The 14780-nt window shown below is 61.1% G+C and overlaps 2 protein-coding genes across 3 annotated transcripts; one reads left to right on the top strand and one right to left on the bottom strand.

Annotated features, from left to right (window-relative positions):
* Window positions 1-259: 259 nt before the first annotated feature.
* On the bottom strand, window positions 260-4223 carry BORCS7 (BLOC-1 related complex subunit 7). 2 transcript variants are annotated; one of them, XM_072871035.1, is made up of 5 exons: window positions 4041-4215; window positions 3289-3351; window positions 2805-2848; window positions 2348-2368; window positions 260-1881 (listed from the first exon to the last, which is right to left on the bottom strand). In XM_072871035.1, the coding sequence occupies exons 1-5, from the start codon at window positions 4179-4181 to the stop codon at window positions 1830-1832; spliced, it is 321 nt and encodes a 106-aa protein (XP_072727136.1). In that variant the 5' UTR covers window positions 4182-4215; the 3' UTR covers window positions 260-1829. The 2 variants fall into 2 exon arrangements, with proteins under 2 accessions (XP_072727136.1, XP_072727137.1); XM_072871036.1 differs by lacking the exon at window positions 3289-3351 and having other exon boundaries at window positions 4041-4223.
* A 734-nt stretch (window positions 4224-4957) lies between these two features.
* CYP17A1 (cytochrome P450 family 17 subfamily A member 1) lies at window positions 4958-8504 on the top strand. The gene is made up of 8 exons (XM_072870565.1): window positions 4958-5269; window positions 5789-5927; window positions 6486-6715; window positions 6944-7030; window positions 7139-7348; window positions 7606-7775; window positions 7858-7961; window positions 8198-8504. The coding sequence occupies exons 1-8, from the start codon at window positions 4958-4960 to the stop codon at window positions 8464-8466; spliced, it is 1521 nt and encodes a 506-aa protein (XP_072726666.1). The 3' UTR covers window positions 8467-8504.
* Window positions 8505-14780: the final 6276 nt, after the last annotated feature.

The raw sequence follows: 14780 nt of genomic DNA, 5'->3' as shown, positions 1-14780 counted from the left end.
GCCTCCCCCCCCCAACAGCTCTGCACCCCCATGGCGCAGCCCCGTCCCTGCTCACCCTAAACGCAGGGAGCCCCGAGTTTAACGCCCCAGGGCTGCTCCGGCCCCTGCAGAGGGCAGGACCTGGCAGAGGGGATGAGCCACCTGCAGCAAAGACACACTGTGTCTGCAAAGAAGCCCCCAGAGCTGAAGCATGATGGCGGACACCGGGGGGCAGGGACCCACCATCCCAAACAGGCTCCCCCCAGCACAGACTCTGCTGCAGTTTTAGGGCAGCTTTTATTCCCAGCAAATGAGTCACATCTCCAGCAGCTCAGGAAAAAAACTCGTTCCCCAAGGGCGGCTGCAAGCCCAGGGATTGGAATACCCCCAAGGCACAGATATCCCTCCATGGCCCCTGGGCCAAGGATGGCACCCTCATGGGGATGCAGGAGATGGGGTGCCACCAGGTGAAGCCCAAACAGGCAGTGGCACTGGAGGGGATGGTGAAATCCAGCCCAGGAGAAGGCTCTGCCAAACCCCCGCAGCACAACTCCAACAGGAACGTGGCAGGCCGATGCCCGCTCTCAGCTTGCCTTGTCGTATCAGCTGATGAAAAGCACACTCGGGCAAACAAGTGCTTCCCGTGCACTCCAAGTGCTCCAGATAAGTGACTTACCAAAAACAAGACACAATATTTATAGCCTGGGCGCAATCTTAGCTCTCCGGGAAGTGCACAGGAGCCCGGTCACTAGCCCTCCAACACAGAGCGGTGCACAACTGAGCACACCGGCTCATGATTGTCTCCTGCCTGCTTCCCGGCCAGGCCTTTGGATGCCTTCCCAATGAGATACAAACACACACACCACAGCCAAGGCTGCTTCACCAAGAGCTGGAGCAGCAGCCCAGGAAGAGGAATGCAGTCGAAGGCCAAAGGCAGTGCAGATGGGCTGGCAAGGGGATGGCGTTCCAAACTCTGGCAGAGTGGAAAATAAGATAACCTCCAAGCAAGATGCTGGCCAAACCATGTCCAGCTGGACCAGTGACAGAGGTGAGTGCCCAGATTCCCGCTTTCAGAAATTCTGGCCTGGGACTGGCACCTCGGTCCGTGCTGAAGCACCTCTCTCACCCACCCAGGCACTTACAGCTCCCACTGATTAACATGCCCTAAATAAATTACATTCTGTGACATCTCTGTGTCTAAATACAGACCAGCGTCAAACTGCAGGCACCTGTATTTAAAACCCACAGCTCTATTTTATGCATTTCTTGCGGGACTGGGGGGGAGTGGACACAACTTTGTATGAAACCCCTGGCTCTATGACTGCTGGTCCCATGCAGGCATGACCAGCACTCTTCCATCATTTCACAGGAGACAGCTCCTAACTGAGCAGAGGTTAGAGACAGGAAGGGAAGTCATCCTGTGGCCATGAGAGGCATGACTTTGGCCAGAAGGAGTATCACATGCCACGTGCTGGGCTGGCAAACCATCTCAAGCACACGGCCAGTGATCATTAGCTGAATGACTCTGCACGGGTGCCTGCAGTGCTGGTGCGGGCTGAGCACCTCATGCTACATGGGAAGTAAGCAGGCACAGGAATTGTTGGGGGGAGTAAAGTTTCAGGTAAGCTTGTTTCAGTTAGGTGCAGGTAAGCAGGCGAGCGTTCTGGAGCAGAGACGTAGATGGGGGCACGTGAGAGGGGCCCACGTGCTCAGAAACACAAACTCTGCACATATTCCAGCTGACATCCAGCACCATCCAGATACAGGTCTGAATCCCAGGGTCTGGAAGGGAAAGGATGCTTGGTTGCCCTCAGGGCCAGTGGAGATGTCCTCATGCCTTCGGCTACGCTTCATTTCAGCAAGTGATTCAGCTGGTCCTGTAGGTTTGACGACTGCTCAACGCTGGGGACCAAGCAAGAAGAGGTTCACAGTGAGATCTGCTCCCCAGGCTGCGCTGCGCTGCCTGCGCCCAAGGGACCAGAACAGCTCTAGCACTGACACTACAGAAAAGATAAACCCTGGGGTTCCCCAACCCACCTCCACGTCCCCACAAGGCAAACCTCATTTTGTGCACCCATAAGCAGACAGCTCTGCTCTACTCCACTCTCATCTCCTATCACAAATGATGTCATGAGCTCTATCACATTAAGGAAACAAATGGAAGTTTTGGTATAAATCACACCTTCACCCAAATTCTCATCTCTTCACAGTAGTGAAACACTATCCCACTGGGACAGCATCTGCTTCAAAGGCAGCTACAAAAACCTTTTAGCTCTGTTTCCTGCCCCCTACTCCATCACTTTTCCCTTTCCATCAACCCCCACAGCCCCACCAGGTCCTCCTGGCATGCCTTCAGCTGGGTACTCACTTCTTCTGAATTGCTTCCTGCCTAGATGAAAAAGGAGAGAAAAAGAGCATCAGAAAAACAAAATCTCAGCATCAGGGTTCATGTTATGTTGAAGAAAAGGGACTTGATCAAGGGCTCAGGAGGCCAAAACCCTGGTGTGTTTCTGGATTACATCCTGAGAGGACAACAGTGGCACGAGCTTCTCCCCCTTAGCCCCAGATGCATCATACGCTTACAGGAGATGTGGTGCATGGCAAACAGGAGGCAAAAATCTCAGCTCCCACCCCAAAACAGCCTGTCCTGTACCAGTGGAGCTGGAGAGGGCTGAAAGATCCCAGCTCCAGGGTCTGCCCATCTTTGAGGAGCCAGGCAAGAGGGATTGGTCTGAGTGGGCTCCATGCAAGGTCTTTAAGAAGAAGGGAAAGGGATCAAGGGATCCACTAGGCTCCCCACAGAGAACGTGGTGTCCCCTACTTACTGGTACTGTAGATGAGTGGTTATTATCGCCATTTTCCTTAAACTCTGTGGAGAACAAGACAAAGAATGAACGCCTGGTGGGAGCAGTTCAGCAGAATCACAGGGCAAGCTGTCCCAATGCCCCGGGGAGTTCCTCCAGCACGGCCATCTGCACCACTGCACTGCCTCCGAAACACCCTCACCGGTATCTGTCAGCGGTGGCACGCTCCCCTCGTCTTTCCCAGCAAGAGGCACAGACACTAAATGCTTTGTTTCAACCTACGGTGCTTTCTGATAGAGACGGCAGAGCCTAAGGGCTGGCTTTTGCTGCAGGATGCTGGAGGCCAGCAGCACACGTGGGTTTGAAGAAGCAGTAGATTACTCTGCCTGAACTCATGTATTTCATTTCAGGGCTCCAGTAACATGTCTGCATCCCCATTCTTATAACCCTCCTCTCCTCCTGCCCACTAGAAACGCTATTGCTCTAGCAGATAAACACAGCTTACATCTTCTGAGTGCAAGATGGCATCTTCTTGCATCACCATGTTTCTAGCAGCTTGACCCAGGAGCTAAAAGACAAATGCACAGACCAGGCTGAGAGGCAGCAGCTCTGCGTTTCCCGAGACGCTCGTGATGGCCGCTCAGCAGACCTGCACACCAGGCTGACACCCCGGGGGCCCGGGTGACACAGTGCGAGGCTGGCAGGGAGCATCGCGGTGCTGAGCCCACCCCACGCAGGCTCAGGGAGAGCCTGAGGCATCGCTCCAGTCTGTCACTCTGCGGGGATGTCACGGGATAAAGGCAGCCCCCCGCCGCCCACCGCCTCCCCGGCGCTGCCAGGGCGCACCCGGAGCCCGGGTGCTGGCACTCGAGGCCCAAGAGCCCCAGGGCGGTGCCCAGCCATGCCCGCAGCCCGGGCCCCGCTGTCCCCGTCCCCCGCCCAGCCCCAGGGATGCCCCGCCCGGACTACAATTCCCAGCATGCACCGCGCCCGCCACAGACTACAGCTCCCAGCACGCCCCGGGCCGCCCGCCCGCCCCCGGCGCCCCGGCTCAGCAGCCGGCGGGACCCGGCCGGGCCGCAGCTCCCCGGCCACGCCGCCCCGCCCGGACGACGCCCCCGCCAAGCACTGCCCTGGGGGGCGGCCGGGCCGGGTCGGGCCAGATCGCCCGCCCTCCCCCGCTCCTCCCCGCAGGCCTCGCGGCCGCGCTGCATGCCGGGTCCTGTAGTCGGCCGTCCGGCGGCGCCCGCCGCTCACCTCGGCGCTGCGGGAGCCCTTCAGCACCTGCTTGGTGAGGGCGATCACGTCGGTGCCGCAGCTCGTCACCTTCTCGGTCAGGAGCCCCTTCACCGAGTGGCCGAAGCGCGCCTGGGCGTCCGCCGCGCCCCCCGCCGCCATCTTACCCTGCCCGCGCCCCGCCTCGCCCCGACGGGTGCCGCTACGGAGAGTGCCGGGGGCCAGAAGAGTCGAGAAGGCGCAGGGCCCGCGGGCGGGCGGGGGTACCTCCGCGGAGGGGCCGCCTCTGCCCGGGGCCGGCCCCCTCGGGGCTCTTGTCCCCCCACCGTCTCCCCCAGCACACCTCAACCCGGACATCACCCCGGGCACGGGCACCCCGAGGCTGCCCAGCACTGACCAGTGCTGCCCGGGGCTGCCCAGTGCTGCCCAGGGCTGACCAGTGCTTGCCCAGCACTGAGCAGCAGTGACCAGGGCTTCTCAGCACTCCCCAGTGCTTGCCCAGTGTCCCCAGCCCTGTGCTGCCCATCCCCTCCCGGGCATGTCAAGGGGCTCCCAGGCTGGGGACAGACCCCAGTGCCCCACCAGTCCCCAGCTGCGCTCATGGCACCCAGGGGAGACGCTGAGGGCTCAGCTGCCCCTGCATCCTTCACCTGCCGCAGGGCCTCAGGGACAGAGCCCAAGGATGGATCCAGCCCTCAGTGTCCCCTGGCCCGCAGCCCGCTGAACACGGCTCCCCCACGGCCACCCGGTGCAGCCATGGCCCCGCTGCCCTTGCCTCCTGCCGGGTGCCCAGCTGCAGAGCTGGCCGTGGGCCCAGCACTCCATTCCCCCCATCCCCATCCCCCGATAAGGAGGCGAGCCCTCCTTGGGGTCAAGGCAATGACCCCGCAGCCAGTATAAAGCCCCCCTGCGCTGCCGCATCCCCACAGCCGCCCGCCATGCTGCTGCTGGGCATTCTGCTGCTGGCCCTGGCCCTGCTCTGCGCCTGGGAGCTGGCGCGCCGGCGAGCTGCCGGGGGGACGGGCTCCGGGCGCCTGCGGAGCCTGCCGGCCCTGCCACTGGTGGGGAGCCTGCTGCAGCTGGCCGGGCACCCCCAGCTCCACCTGCGGCTCTGGCACCTGCAGGGCCGCTACGGCAGCCTCTACGCCCTCTGGATGGGATCCCACTACGTGGTGGTGGTGAACAGCTACCGGCACGCCAGGGAGGTGCTGCTGAAGAAAGGGAAGGCTTTTGCTGGACGGCCCCGCACCGTGAGTCGGCAGCAGGTTTCGGGGGACCCCCTCCCACTGCGGCATGGGGTGAGGCGGGGGATGCTCCCAAGAAAGGCGCTGGCACCCGGCAGGGTGCGTCTCCTGTCCCCATCCTGCCTGCAGCAAAGCAACGGCAGGGGCAGCCCCTCTCTGCGCTGTTCCCCAGGGTGAATCCTGCGCATCCTCCGTCCCGAGGGTGCCCGTTCTTCCCCGGGGCTGGTTGCATCTCGGGGCCTGGGGACGTGGGGTCAGGTACCACCAGGCTCCCTGTACCCCCTAAGTTTCCTGGGCACTCCAGCCCCTAACCCTGGCATCTGTCCCCAAACCTCTCCATGGGTCCTCAGGGGGGAAAAGCAAAGCTCACAGCCCGGGCTTTGCCTGCCAGTGCTAACCACCAGGCCCCCCGGATCATCCCTGGGATGAGATGACCATCCACCCCCCAGCATCGCCCCTCTCCAACACACGGCCCCCACAGGGCTGCCCTGCAGCGGGGTGACCCCGGGGCTGCCTGTCCCACAGGTGACCACGGACCTGCTGTCCCGGGGGGGCAAGGACATCGCATTCGCCAGCTACGGTCCCCTCTGGAAGTTCCAGCGCAAGCTGGTGCACGCCGCCCTCTCCATGTTCGGGGAGGGCTCGCTCGCCCTCGAGAGGATCAGTAAGTGTCCCCCGCCGTACCCCGGGCTCCCTCCTGGCTCTACCTCCCTCCTACGCTTGATCCGGGCTGGACTTCTCCTTTCTCTGTGCCCTGATCCCCTGGGAACCAAGAGGAGACTCATCGGCTCAGCCCAAACCCCCCAGCACCCCCCCAGTTTTCCCAGCAGGGGCTTGGTCCCTCTCTCCATCCCCAGTACTGTACCAGCACCTCTCCCCATGCATTTTCTGCCCTGAGCTTTGCCTCCCCTTGTTCACAGCTGGGGAAACTGAGGCATGGAGCCAGCTCCCAGCCCCACGGGCTCCCCACTCCACCCAGGAGGAGCATCAAGCCGCACACGGAGACTTCCCTGCGCGTCTCCATCCTCTCTGCTCCTCCCCAGCATCCAGCATCGTCCCTTTCGCCCAGTCCGGCCCCTCGGGGCTCAGCCCTGGCTGGGGGTGCTCTCTGCAGGCTGCACACCCTGAATGAGTGGGGGACCCCTCCTTCCAGCCCCCAGCTGCCCCCTCCACCCCTCGGCTTCACCATCACCCCCTCACCCGCCTTTCCCCTCCACCCCAGTCTGCCGGGAGGCTGCGTCCCTGTGCGAGACGCTCAGTGCTGCGCAGGATATGGCCCTGGATGTGGCGCCCGAGCTCACACGGGCCGTCACCAATGTGGTCTGCTCCCTCTGCTTCAACTCCTCGTACCGGCGCGGGGACCCCGAGTTCGAGGCCATGCTGGAGTACAGCCAGGGTATCGTGGACACTGTGGCCAAGGAGAGCTTGGTGGACATCTTCCCCTGGCTCCAGGTGAGCAGGGACACGGGGACTGCCTGTTCCTCTCACCTTGGACGAGAGGAAGGAGCTGGGATGTGTCCTGAAGGAGGGGGCTACCTGAGCCCCCCGGGGTTAGGAGGTTCCCTGCCGCGGTGTCCCACAAGAGCCAGCATCTTAGTGGGCACGGAGCGATTGCCTGGGGGCCTGCAGAGGCTGGGCCGAGCTGGAGCCCCTTGCTGTAATGGGGCTTTTCTCCCCCAGATCTTCCCCAACAAGGACCTGGCCCTGCTGAAGAGATGCCTCAAGGTCCGGGACCAGCTGCTCCAGCAGAAGTTCACTGAACACAAGGTGCCACCGGGGCCAGGACAGGGAGGTGCTCGGGAGCTGTGGGGTGCTGGAGCTGGGATGGAGGGGACCGTGCCCAGGACAGCCTGGCTCAGCCATGTCCCCTGGCAGGAAGCCTTCTGCGGGGATGCCGTGAGGGACCTCATGGATGCCCTCCTGCAAGTGAGGCTCAGTGCCGAGAACAGCAGCCCCCCGGCACCAGGGCTGGAGCTGACTGACGACCACCTCCTCATGACGGTGGGGGACATCTTCGGGGCCGGTGTGGAGACCACCACGACTGTGCTCAAATGGGCTGTGCTCTACCTGCTCCACTACCCCGAGGTAGGGTCCGTGCCCCGTGGCGGCAGGCCTGGGCTCCCTCCCCAGGGACGTCGTGGGGGGCTTTGGGGAAGGCAGGTGCCGAGAGATGTCAGGCTTTGCGAATAAGCAGGGTCAGGCCGTGGGCATTTTACTTCTGCCCTGCACAACCTGCCAGGACCTGCTGGTGATGCTGGATGTACCCCACTGCCACGGGGAGCCCCCGCGCACAGGAGACCACCCTCCCCGGGCTCCCACCCCAGCCCTTGCTCCCCTCCCAGGTCCAGAGGAAGATCCAGGAGGAGATGGACCAGAAAATCGGCCTGGCGCGTCACCCTCACCTCAGCGACCGCCCACTGCTGCCCTACCTGGAGGCCACCATCAGCGAAGTGCTGCGCATCCGGCCCGTGTCCCCTCTGCTCATCCCGCACGTGTCCCTTGCCGACACCAGGTGAGACCCTGCGGGGCGCAGCCGGGACGGGGGCAGAGACCGCGGGAGGCAGCGACCGTCTCACTCTGCGCTCGCCTTGCAGCATCGGGGAATACTCCATCCCCAAGGGCGCCAGGGTCATCATCAACCTCTGGTCCGTGCACCACGACGAGAAGGAGTGGGACAAGCCCGAGGAGTTCAACCCCGGTGGGTTGGGTGCTCCCCAGGGGGCAGGGGGCGGCGGGGTGGGCGCAGCAGGAGAGGCTGAGCCAGGGGAAGGCTTGGTGGTGGGAGGTCGGATCCTGCTCCCCCCCGGCTGGGGCATTCGCGCCATCTCTGCTCTTGCAGCTCACGGGAGGGACACTCGTGTTATGAACTCGGGCAGGTCTCAGGCAGAAGGGACCGATCCCTCCCGATGCCGATGGTGCCCTTTCCCCTTGCAGGCCGCTTCCTGGATGAGCAGGGCCAGCACATCCACTCGCCCTCGCCCAGCTACCTGCCCTTCGGGGCCGGGATCCGTGTCTGCCTGGGCGAAGTCCTGGCCAAGATGGAGCTCTTCCTTTTCCTGGCCTGGGTGCTGCAGAGGTTCACGCTCGAGTGCCCCCAGGACCAGCCCCTGCCCTCGCTGGAGGGCAAGTTCGGTGTCGTGCTGCAGGTGCAGAAGTTTCGGGTGAAGGCCAGGCTGCGGGATGCCTGGCGAGTGCCCTCGTGATGGGGACTAGCCCTGGATCCTAGGCAGTGGTGGGGTGGGATGGGATGAGACGGGACCATAGAGGCTATGCCCTGCCTGCTCCATGGATGCGGGGTCGTCTGGACAAAGCTGTTCCCAACGCAGCATGGCTCTGGCTATTTTTTGGGCAGGCGATGGAGGGCAGGGGGAGCTGGAAGGGTGCTTGAGATGTATGGTGGCCCCACAACTTTGTGTGAGCACTGGGCTGAGCTGGGAGGCCCTAGCCCCTCTGCGGGGCTGCTAACACAAACAGCCCTTCACCCCTCCAGGGATGTGGGGGTGGGGGGGCCTGTCCAGAGGCAACCATGAGCCATGGAGACCAGCCACCCACAGCTGGTGGGGACGAAGGGCCCACCCCAGCCAGGTAAGGGGGGAAAAGTGACCAGCGGGCAGTTTGGGGGTTAGGGATGCCCAGGCTGTGCCCGGCGGCTGTGACCCCAGGGGGGTGACCTTGGCTGGCCCCTGCCTCAGTTTCCCCGCTGGGAGCAGGGAGAGCAAACGCGACATGGGCTGGGAGCTGAGCCTGCCATGGGGCAGGGAGAGCTCCCCCAGCCCTGCCTTCCCCTGCCCCGTCCCAGGACAGCGTGCCCCCGCCGGTGGGACCTCTGCCCGCTCCTTGCGGGGAAAAAGAAGGAAACAGCTTGGAGGTTCCTGCAGTTTTAGCTCCCACGCAGCTTCCTCTCCCATGGTACGCAGGCGCACACACTGCTGCTGGCACATGCAGGCGTATGCACACAGGTGCCTGCACATGTGTGTACTTACAAGCGTGTGTATGCACACAAAAGCACAGGGATGCATTTGTGCCTGCTGACACACGCATACATATGCGTGCACATATGTGCTTATATGCACACACGCGTACGTGTACACGTGCACAGACACAGCCCCTTCCAGATGGGACATGAGCGCCCTGTAGTGCCGCAGGGCTGTCCAACCCCATCCTGTGTGCGAGCCGCTGTGGGGAGGCGCAGGCAGCCCCAGCTCCGGCCAAAAGCAGGGGTTCCCAATTGTTCAGGGACACGGAGGAGCACCCAGAGGCGCCCGGACCCCACGGGCTGAGCTCAGCTGCGGCCCCCCAGGCCCAGTGAGTTGGGGGCTGCTGACATTCATCGTGCAGCAATGGGGCATCTCCTGCCTGCACGGTGTCCTGAGCATCGATGCTCACTGTCTGGCTGGATTACGGCTGTCACTTCGAGCAGCATAACCTTCCCGTAACATGAGGGGCCGTGTTTGCTTTTACCAAAACCCACTGTGCCACGGAGGGCAGCGTGCAATTAGGTTTCTGGTTCTCTATTACTTGACCTCTTAATATTTAACTAAATAGCAACAAAGCTATGGCTCAGGGCACCTGGATGGAAAGCAGCCAGGGCGGAGGGGAAAGCCCCACACAGCCCCAGCATGGTGCAACACCCCCAGCCCTGCACACCCTCACATTTTCCCCCTTTTCTATTTCCTCCTGCCCTCTCTTGCTAGCAGGCAGGAAAACTGACATAAAACCTCCCCACCACTCAACTTTCTACTCCGTGTGTCAAAGTGTATGTTTTCTTTTGAACCGCCAGCACTTTGCTTTCACCCAGCCTCCTCACCGCTCGGCATCTGATGCCAGATGGGTCCCATCAGCCCACGGCACAGCACGGGGACGATGAAGGCAATGCGTTTGCAGCCCAGCACAGCGCTGGGAACATCCTCCCTCCTCCCAGTCCGTTCTTGTGGGGACTCAGGGTGGCAGGGAGGAGCTGGAGGAAGAACCACCATGCACACCCCTGCCCCGGAGGCAATCCTCGGGGTGATTTGTGCAGCTGACCCACCAGAAGCAGGGCAGAGAAGAGTGCAGCAGGAGCCCAGCCTCGCTGCTGCTGCATGGAGTCTCTGCTGGCTTGTAAGAGCTGAGCCCCACACTCCTTCCCGCTCCCCTGCCCATTTCCATCACACCAGGGGTGCTGGCGGGTTTCCGATCCCTCCACCTCTGCCAGCACAGGCTGAAACTGGGTGGGTGAAGGGGGACTGGGCTCAGAGCAGGTTTGGGGAAAACTTGGCTAAACACAATGCTCTGAGCTTCCCAGGGGACTGGCACCTCCATGCCAGCCTGGTCCTTCCCCCCCCCAGATCCTGTCCCCAGCAGCACGTGCCGGCAGGGAGGCTCCTCTCCACTCTCCTGCAGTCACCAGTAACCACAGCATCCCGATGCCTCCAGGAGCATCAGTCCAGGACCTCCAGCACTTCTGTGCCCCTTTGCCAAGGCACCGTGTTTGCTCTTGGTAAGGGAAGGGATTTTCTTGCCAGAGTCAGCATGGAGCCGGCGCATTGCACACACGTTGCCATTGCCAAGGCGCTCGCAGCAAGGTGCGTGCACTGACAACAAGCGCTCAAGGCCAGCGCATACCTTGAGGCAGAAACGGGGACTTTGGGACTGGGGACGTTTCTAAACCGGAGAACGCCTCCAGCCGCAGACGCTTGCACAAAGCTCGCACTCCAGCTTGGTTCGCCAGGGCTGGCACATGCTGTCCCGGGGCCTGGAGACCAGCCACATGCTGCAAACCCCATCATGCCGAGCCCAGCCCTGCCGTGGGGCATCTTGCCCCCTGCCCCAGCCCACCTCCTCCCAGCCGGCCGAAGATGCCGCCGCGGGGGGTTCAGTACCCAGCACCAGCTGCCCGGCACCTTGTGAGCTGGTAAACAGCTGCCGGCATGGCTGCTCCCGCCTCTGGGAACGGGCAGAGACGCTGCTGAATCATCCGGCTGGTATTTATGTCCTGACAGCTGCTCCAGGGCCGTGCCGCTGCCCCCAAAGCCCTGACCCCACTAGACAGCTTCACCTGGGCTGCCAGTGGCAGTGGGGCAGCGCCAGATCTGGCCCGCAGAGACCCCCATCACTCCTTCTGCCCCCCGAGCCCCAAGACACACAAATTGGGGTCCCCTGAGACCCACGACACACAAATCTACCACCTTGGACAAGCCCTTTGGCTTCGTTCAGACCTGGCACTGGGCACCCTGGTGACCCAAAAACTGGGGGGATGAGGTGGCCATGCCCGCGGGAGAGCCGGGGGGGACCTCAGCATCTGCCACCAGCTTTCGGCCAGCCAAGCGTGCGCAGCCACTGGGAACGCCGAGGCTTTTGCCACTGAAATAATCCTGCTGCTGTAACAGGGGTCCCTGCCCTCCCTTGGGGGGCCGCTCGGGGTCTTTGCACAGGGGAGGACCAGGACAGGAGGGAGCGGTGCCGAAGGGCTCGAGGGGCAGCTCAGGGGGGTCAGGAACCAGCGGCTCCGTCTCCCTGTGGCAGAGGGGGTCTGCAAGAGAGGAATCAGTGACAGTGGAAAGGATGAAGCTTTTTCATTCACAGCTGTTCCCACACTGTACCCCGGGTACCCCATGAAGCAGAGGTGCAGCTCACCGAGATGGGACCCGAGGGCACCAGAGCAAACCCGAGCCTTTCCATTGCACAAACTCGTTTTGGGGGGGCACAGCCACCCACACAGTGCTGAGCCGACCCAGCTGCACTACGGGGCTCAGCTCAGCAGCCTTCCAAGTTTGAGGGACTTCACTTTGCACCAGGCACTGAAGGGCCCCGGGCTGTGCGGGAGAGCTGCGGCCGGCACAGGAGGAGCGGGCGACGCTCGGAATACCTGCGGGCTCTGTGGTGGGCACGGTGCCAGGCAAGCTGAGTAAGCACAAAACTCGGGACACAGCTGTTCACCGGCCGAAAACAAGTCGAGAAACAACCCAGCAGCCTGTGACCCCCCCCGGCACAGAGACTGCAGCGCTTGCACCACCGCCATGACGGCCCCAGTGTAGGCACCAGTCCCATCTGATAAAAACGGATCTGTGCTGCAAGGGAGGGGGGAACCAGCGCTGACGAAGAAAGGCGACTCATCCTGGCCTTCCCAGGCTGCCTGCCGTGGGATGCTGTGGGAGCTTGCCTTGAGCTGGGGGGGCTGCCAGACTGCCCACCCTACCCTCCCAGTCCAGGCTTTTCCTATATAAACAAAAGAAGAAAAAAAATAAGGGGGGTAAAAAACCTCCCCAGGATGTGTTGCACAGGGAGGGTGAGCAAGGGCCGGGAGGCAGCAGGCTCTGGGGAGAGGCAAGGGGAGTTTATTCACCAGAGCGGGACCACGTCCCGGCTCCCTGCCAAGCTCTGCCGGGAGTGGGTCACTGCGGGACGAGCCCAGCCGGGGCGTGCGGAGGAGAAGAGGATATTTGGCTGTGGGAGCCGGGGCTGCGCAGGGCAGAAAGCGAGCACGGCCCAGGCTCTTGCCGCTGATGCATGTCCCCGGGTGGCAAGGGGTGCCTGGGGAGCCCAAAGCTCCCATCGCCCTGCGGCACAGCCTCATGCTTTCAGCAGAGCCTGCTAATTTTGCTTCTGTCCCGGAGGCTTGCTCAGGTTACCTGCCCCAGGAAGTTTTCAATGACTATGTGAAACGCAGAAGCTTAACTGCACCTCAGCTTTCCTTAGCCTCGAGTTAGGCAGGTACAAGCTCTGAAAGCAGGCTGCCAGCAAACACCAAGACACACGATTCCGTCCTCCTCCTCCATCTTCAGCCAACACCCATCTCCTGGGTTGTACAAACACACGACGATATGCTCCAGGAAAATCACACGGGTGTTCCCAGAAGGGGAGTTTGCACTGTCGGAGCCGAAGAGTCCCTCGGGAACACCGAGGCGATGCTGCAGTACTCACCGGTCCCAGGAACCCCCACTGTGCCCGGGGGACCCTCTCGCTGAGCCACTGCGCGGTGCTCTGCAGCGCCTGTCCCCAGGCGACAAACCCCAAGCCCGCCAGGACGCCCGCTGGGTCCTTGCCCTCAGAGCCAATTTCAGCGGCCAAAAACGTGCCACGTAAGCAGCACCGCACTGCCACAGACTCTAGCAAAAATAGACTTCAAGTATTATTGGCATCAACACTTAAGGCACATTGTAAAGAAAAACACTGAGCAGTGGATTGACACTAATTTGCTCTCAATTGTGCTGCACTGTTTGCAACTCAATTTTGAAACAACATATTCTCACATCTCCCAGACAATACTCACCCCTTATAGCTGGAAATGGGTGTTTTTTGGTGCTCCAGTGTTACAGATGCACACCTGCCCGTGTCCTCACATCTCCAGCATTTTACACCCACAGCATGCATCCAGAGAAGAGCTCTGTTTGGGCCGTGTTGGCTTTCTCCAAAGGGATACACATGAGGATCAAGCACCTTTCTAAAGTTCCAGAGCTGGAGCTTTGGGAGTCCTCTGCCTGCCTGTGCTTTTTGCCCTGAAGAGGCACCAGCCGGGATGTCTCTGAGGAGCTCACCTGCCCAGTGTCCTGCCCTGCACCACTTCTCCTTCCCACACCAGCTGCCCCTGGTCCAGGTCTAAAAGCCTGAAGCACTGAGAGCTACACTGATAGTCCTGCTCCTCCTCAGGCACACGTGAGCTTAAGAGACACGGTCTGTGCCCTGTTTGTACGCCTTTGCAGTCTTTAAAAGCCTGAAAAACCTCCAGGAGTCATAAAACAGGCACACCACTGTGTCTTCCTGACTTTTTAAGATTAGAAACATCAGCTTGGCTTACTGGTACTCACCTCTATGTCCAGAGATGATGGGGGAGCGTTCTCCCTCCCTTAGTGGGACAGCAGGAAAGACAGCACAGAGATTTTTGTCTTATGCCAACAGAAATGTTGGCAGAGGGTACCGCACTGGCACAGGGCCGTCCCCAGGATTTACGGCAGTAAAACCCCACTCCGTAAGGACCGATGTGCTTTTTTAGCTTCCTCTGTGGTGCGAGGAACAAAGCCAGGTGCCAATACGTACAGAATTCCTAGGGGTGGCACTGGGGATCTTTAATTCTCTTCTCAAAAGATACACATGGTTGGTGAACACAGCTGGAAGCGACCAGTCCCCAGGTGGCCACTGTGCACAGCAGAGCCAGCCCGGCTCCAGGGCACGCACAGCCTCTCTGTTAGCACTCGGGCTCCAGGCATCCAGGAACAAGATCTCCTGAATCCAAATCAAAGTCCTCCATTCTTAAAAGCACCCTAAGACACAAACTGAAGAGCCGCCTTCTTCAGCTGTTCTGATGGAAGAGAAAGGCTGTGACGGGCAAAGGAGTGAGATTCTCCTAAACCTTGTGAGGTAAAAGTGCTCTCCTCAAGCGTGTGGGTAAAATACTGACATAAGCACCACTTGTCTTGCTCTGTCATCTGTATCCAGCACAGTGCTACGTATGTCCAGTTAAAAAAAACAAAACCAAACCACAAACTAAAGACAAATCTTGTTCTTAACTCAGAAAATGATGCACATAGACATGGGCAAG

Source organism: Ciconia boyciana, chromosome 8, assembly GCF_034638445.1.
Source record: "Ciconia boyciana chromosome 8, ASM3463844v1, whole genome shotgun sequence".
NCBI classification, from domain to species: Eukaryota; Metazoa; Chordata; class Aves; order Ciconiiformes; family Ciconiidae; genus Ciconia; species Ciconia boyciana.
The sequence above is the reverse complement of the archived record's forward strand: the minus strand, read 5'-3'. Positions and strand labels throughout refer to the sequence as shown.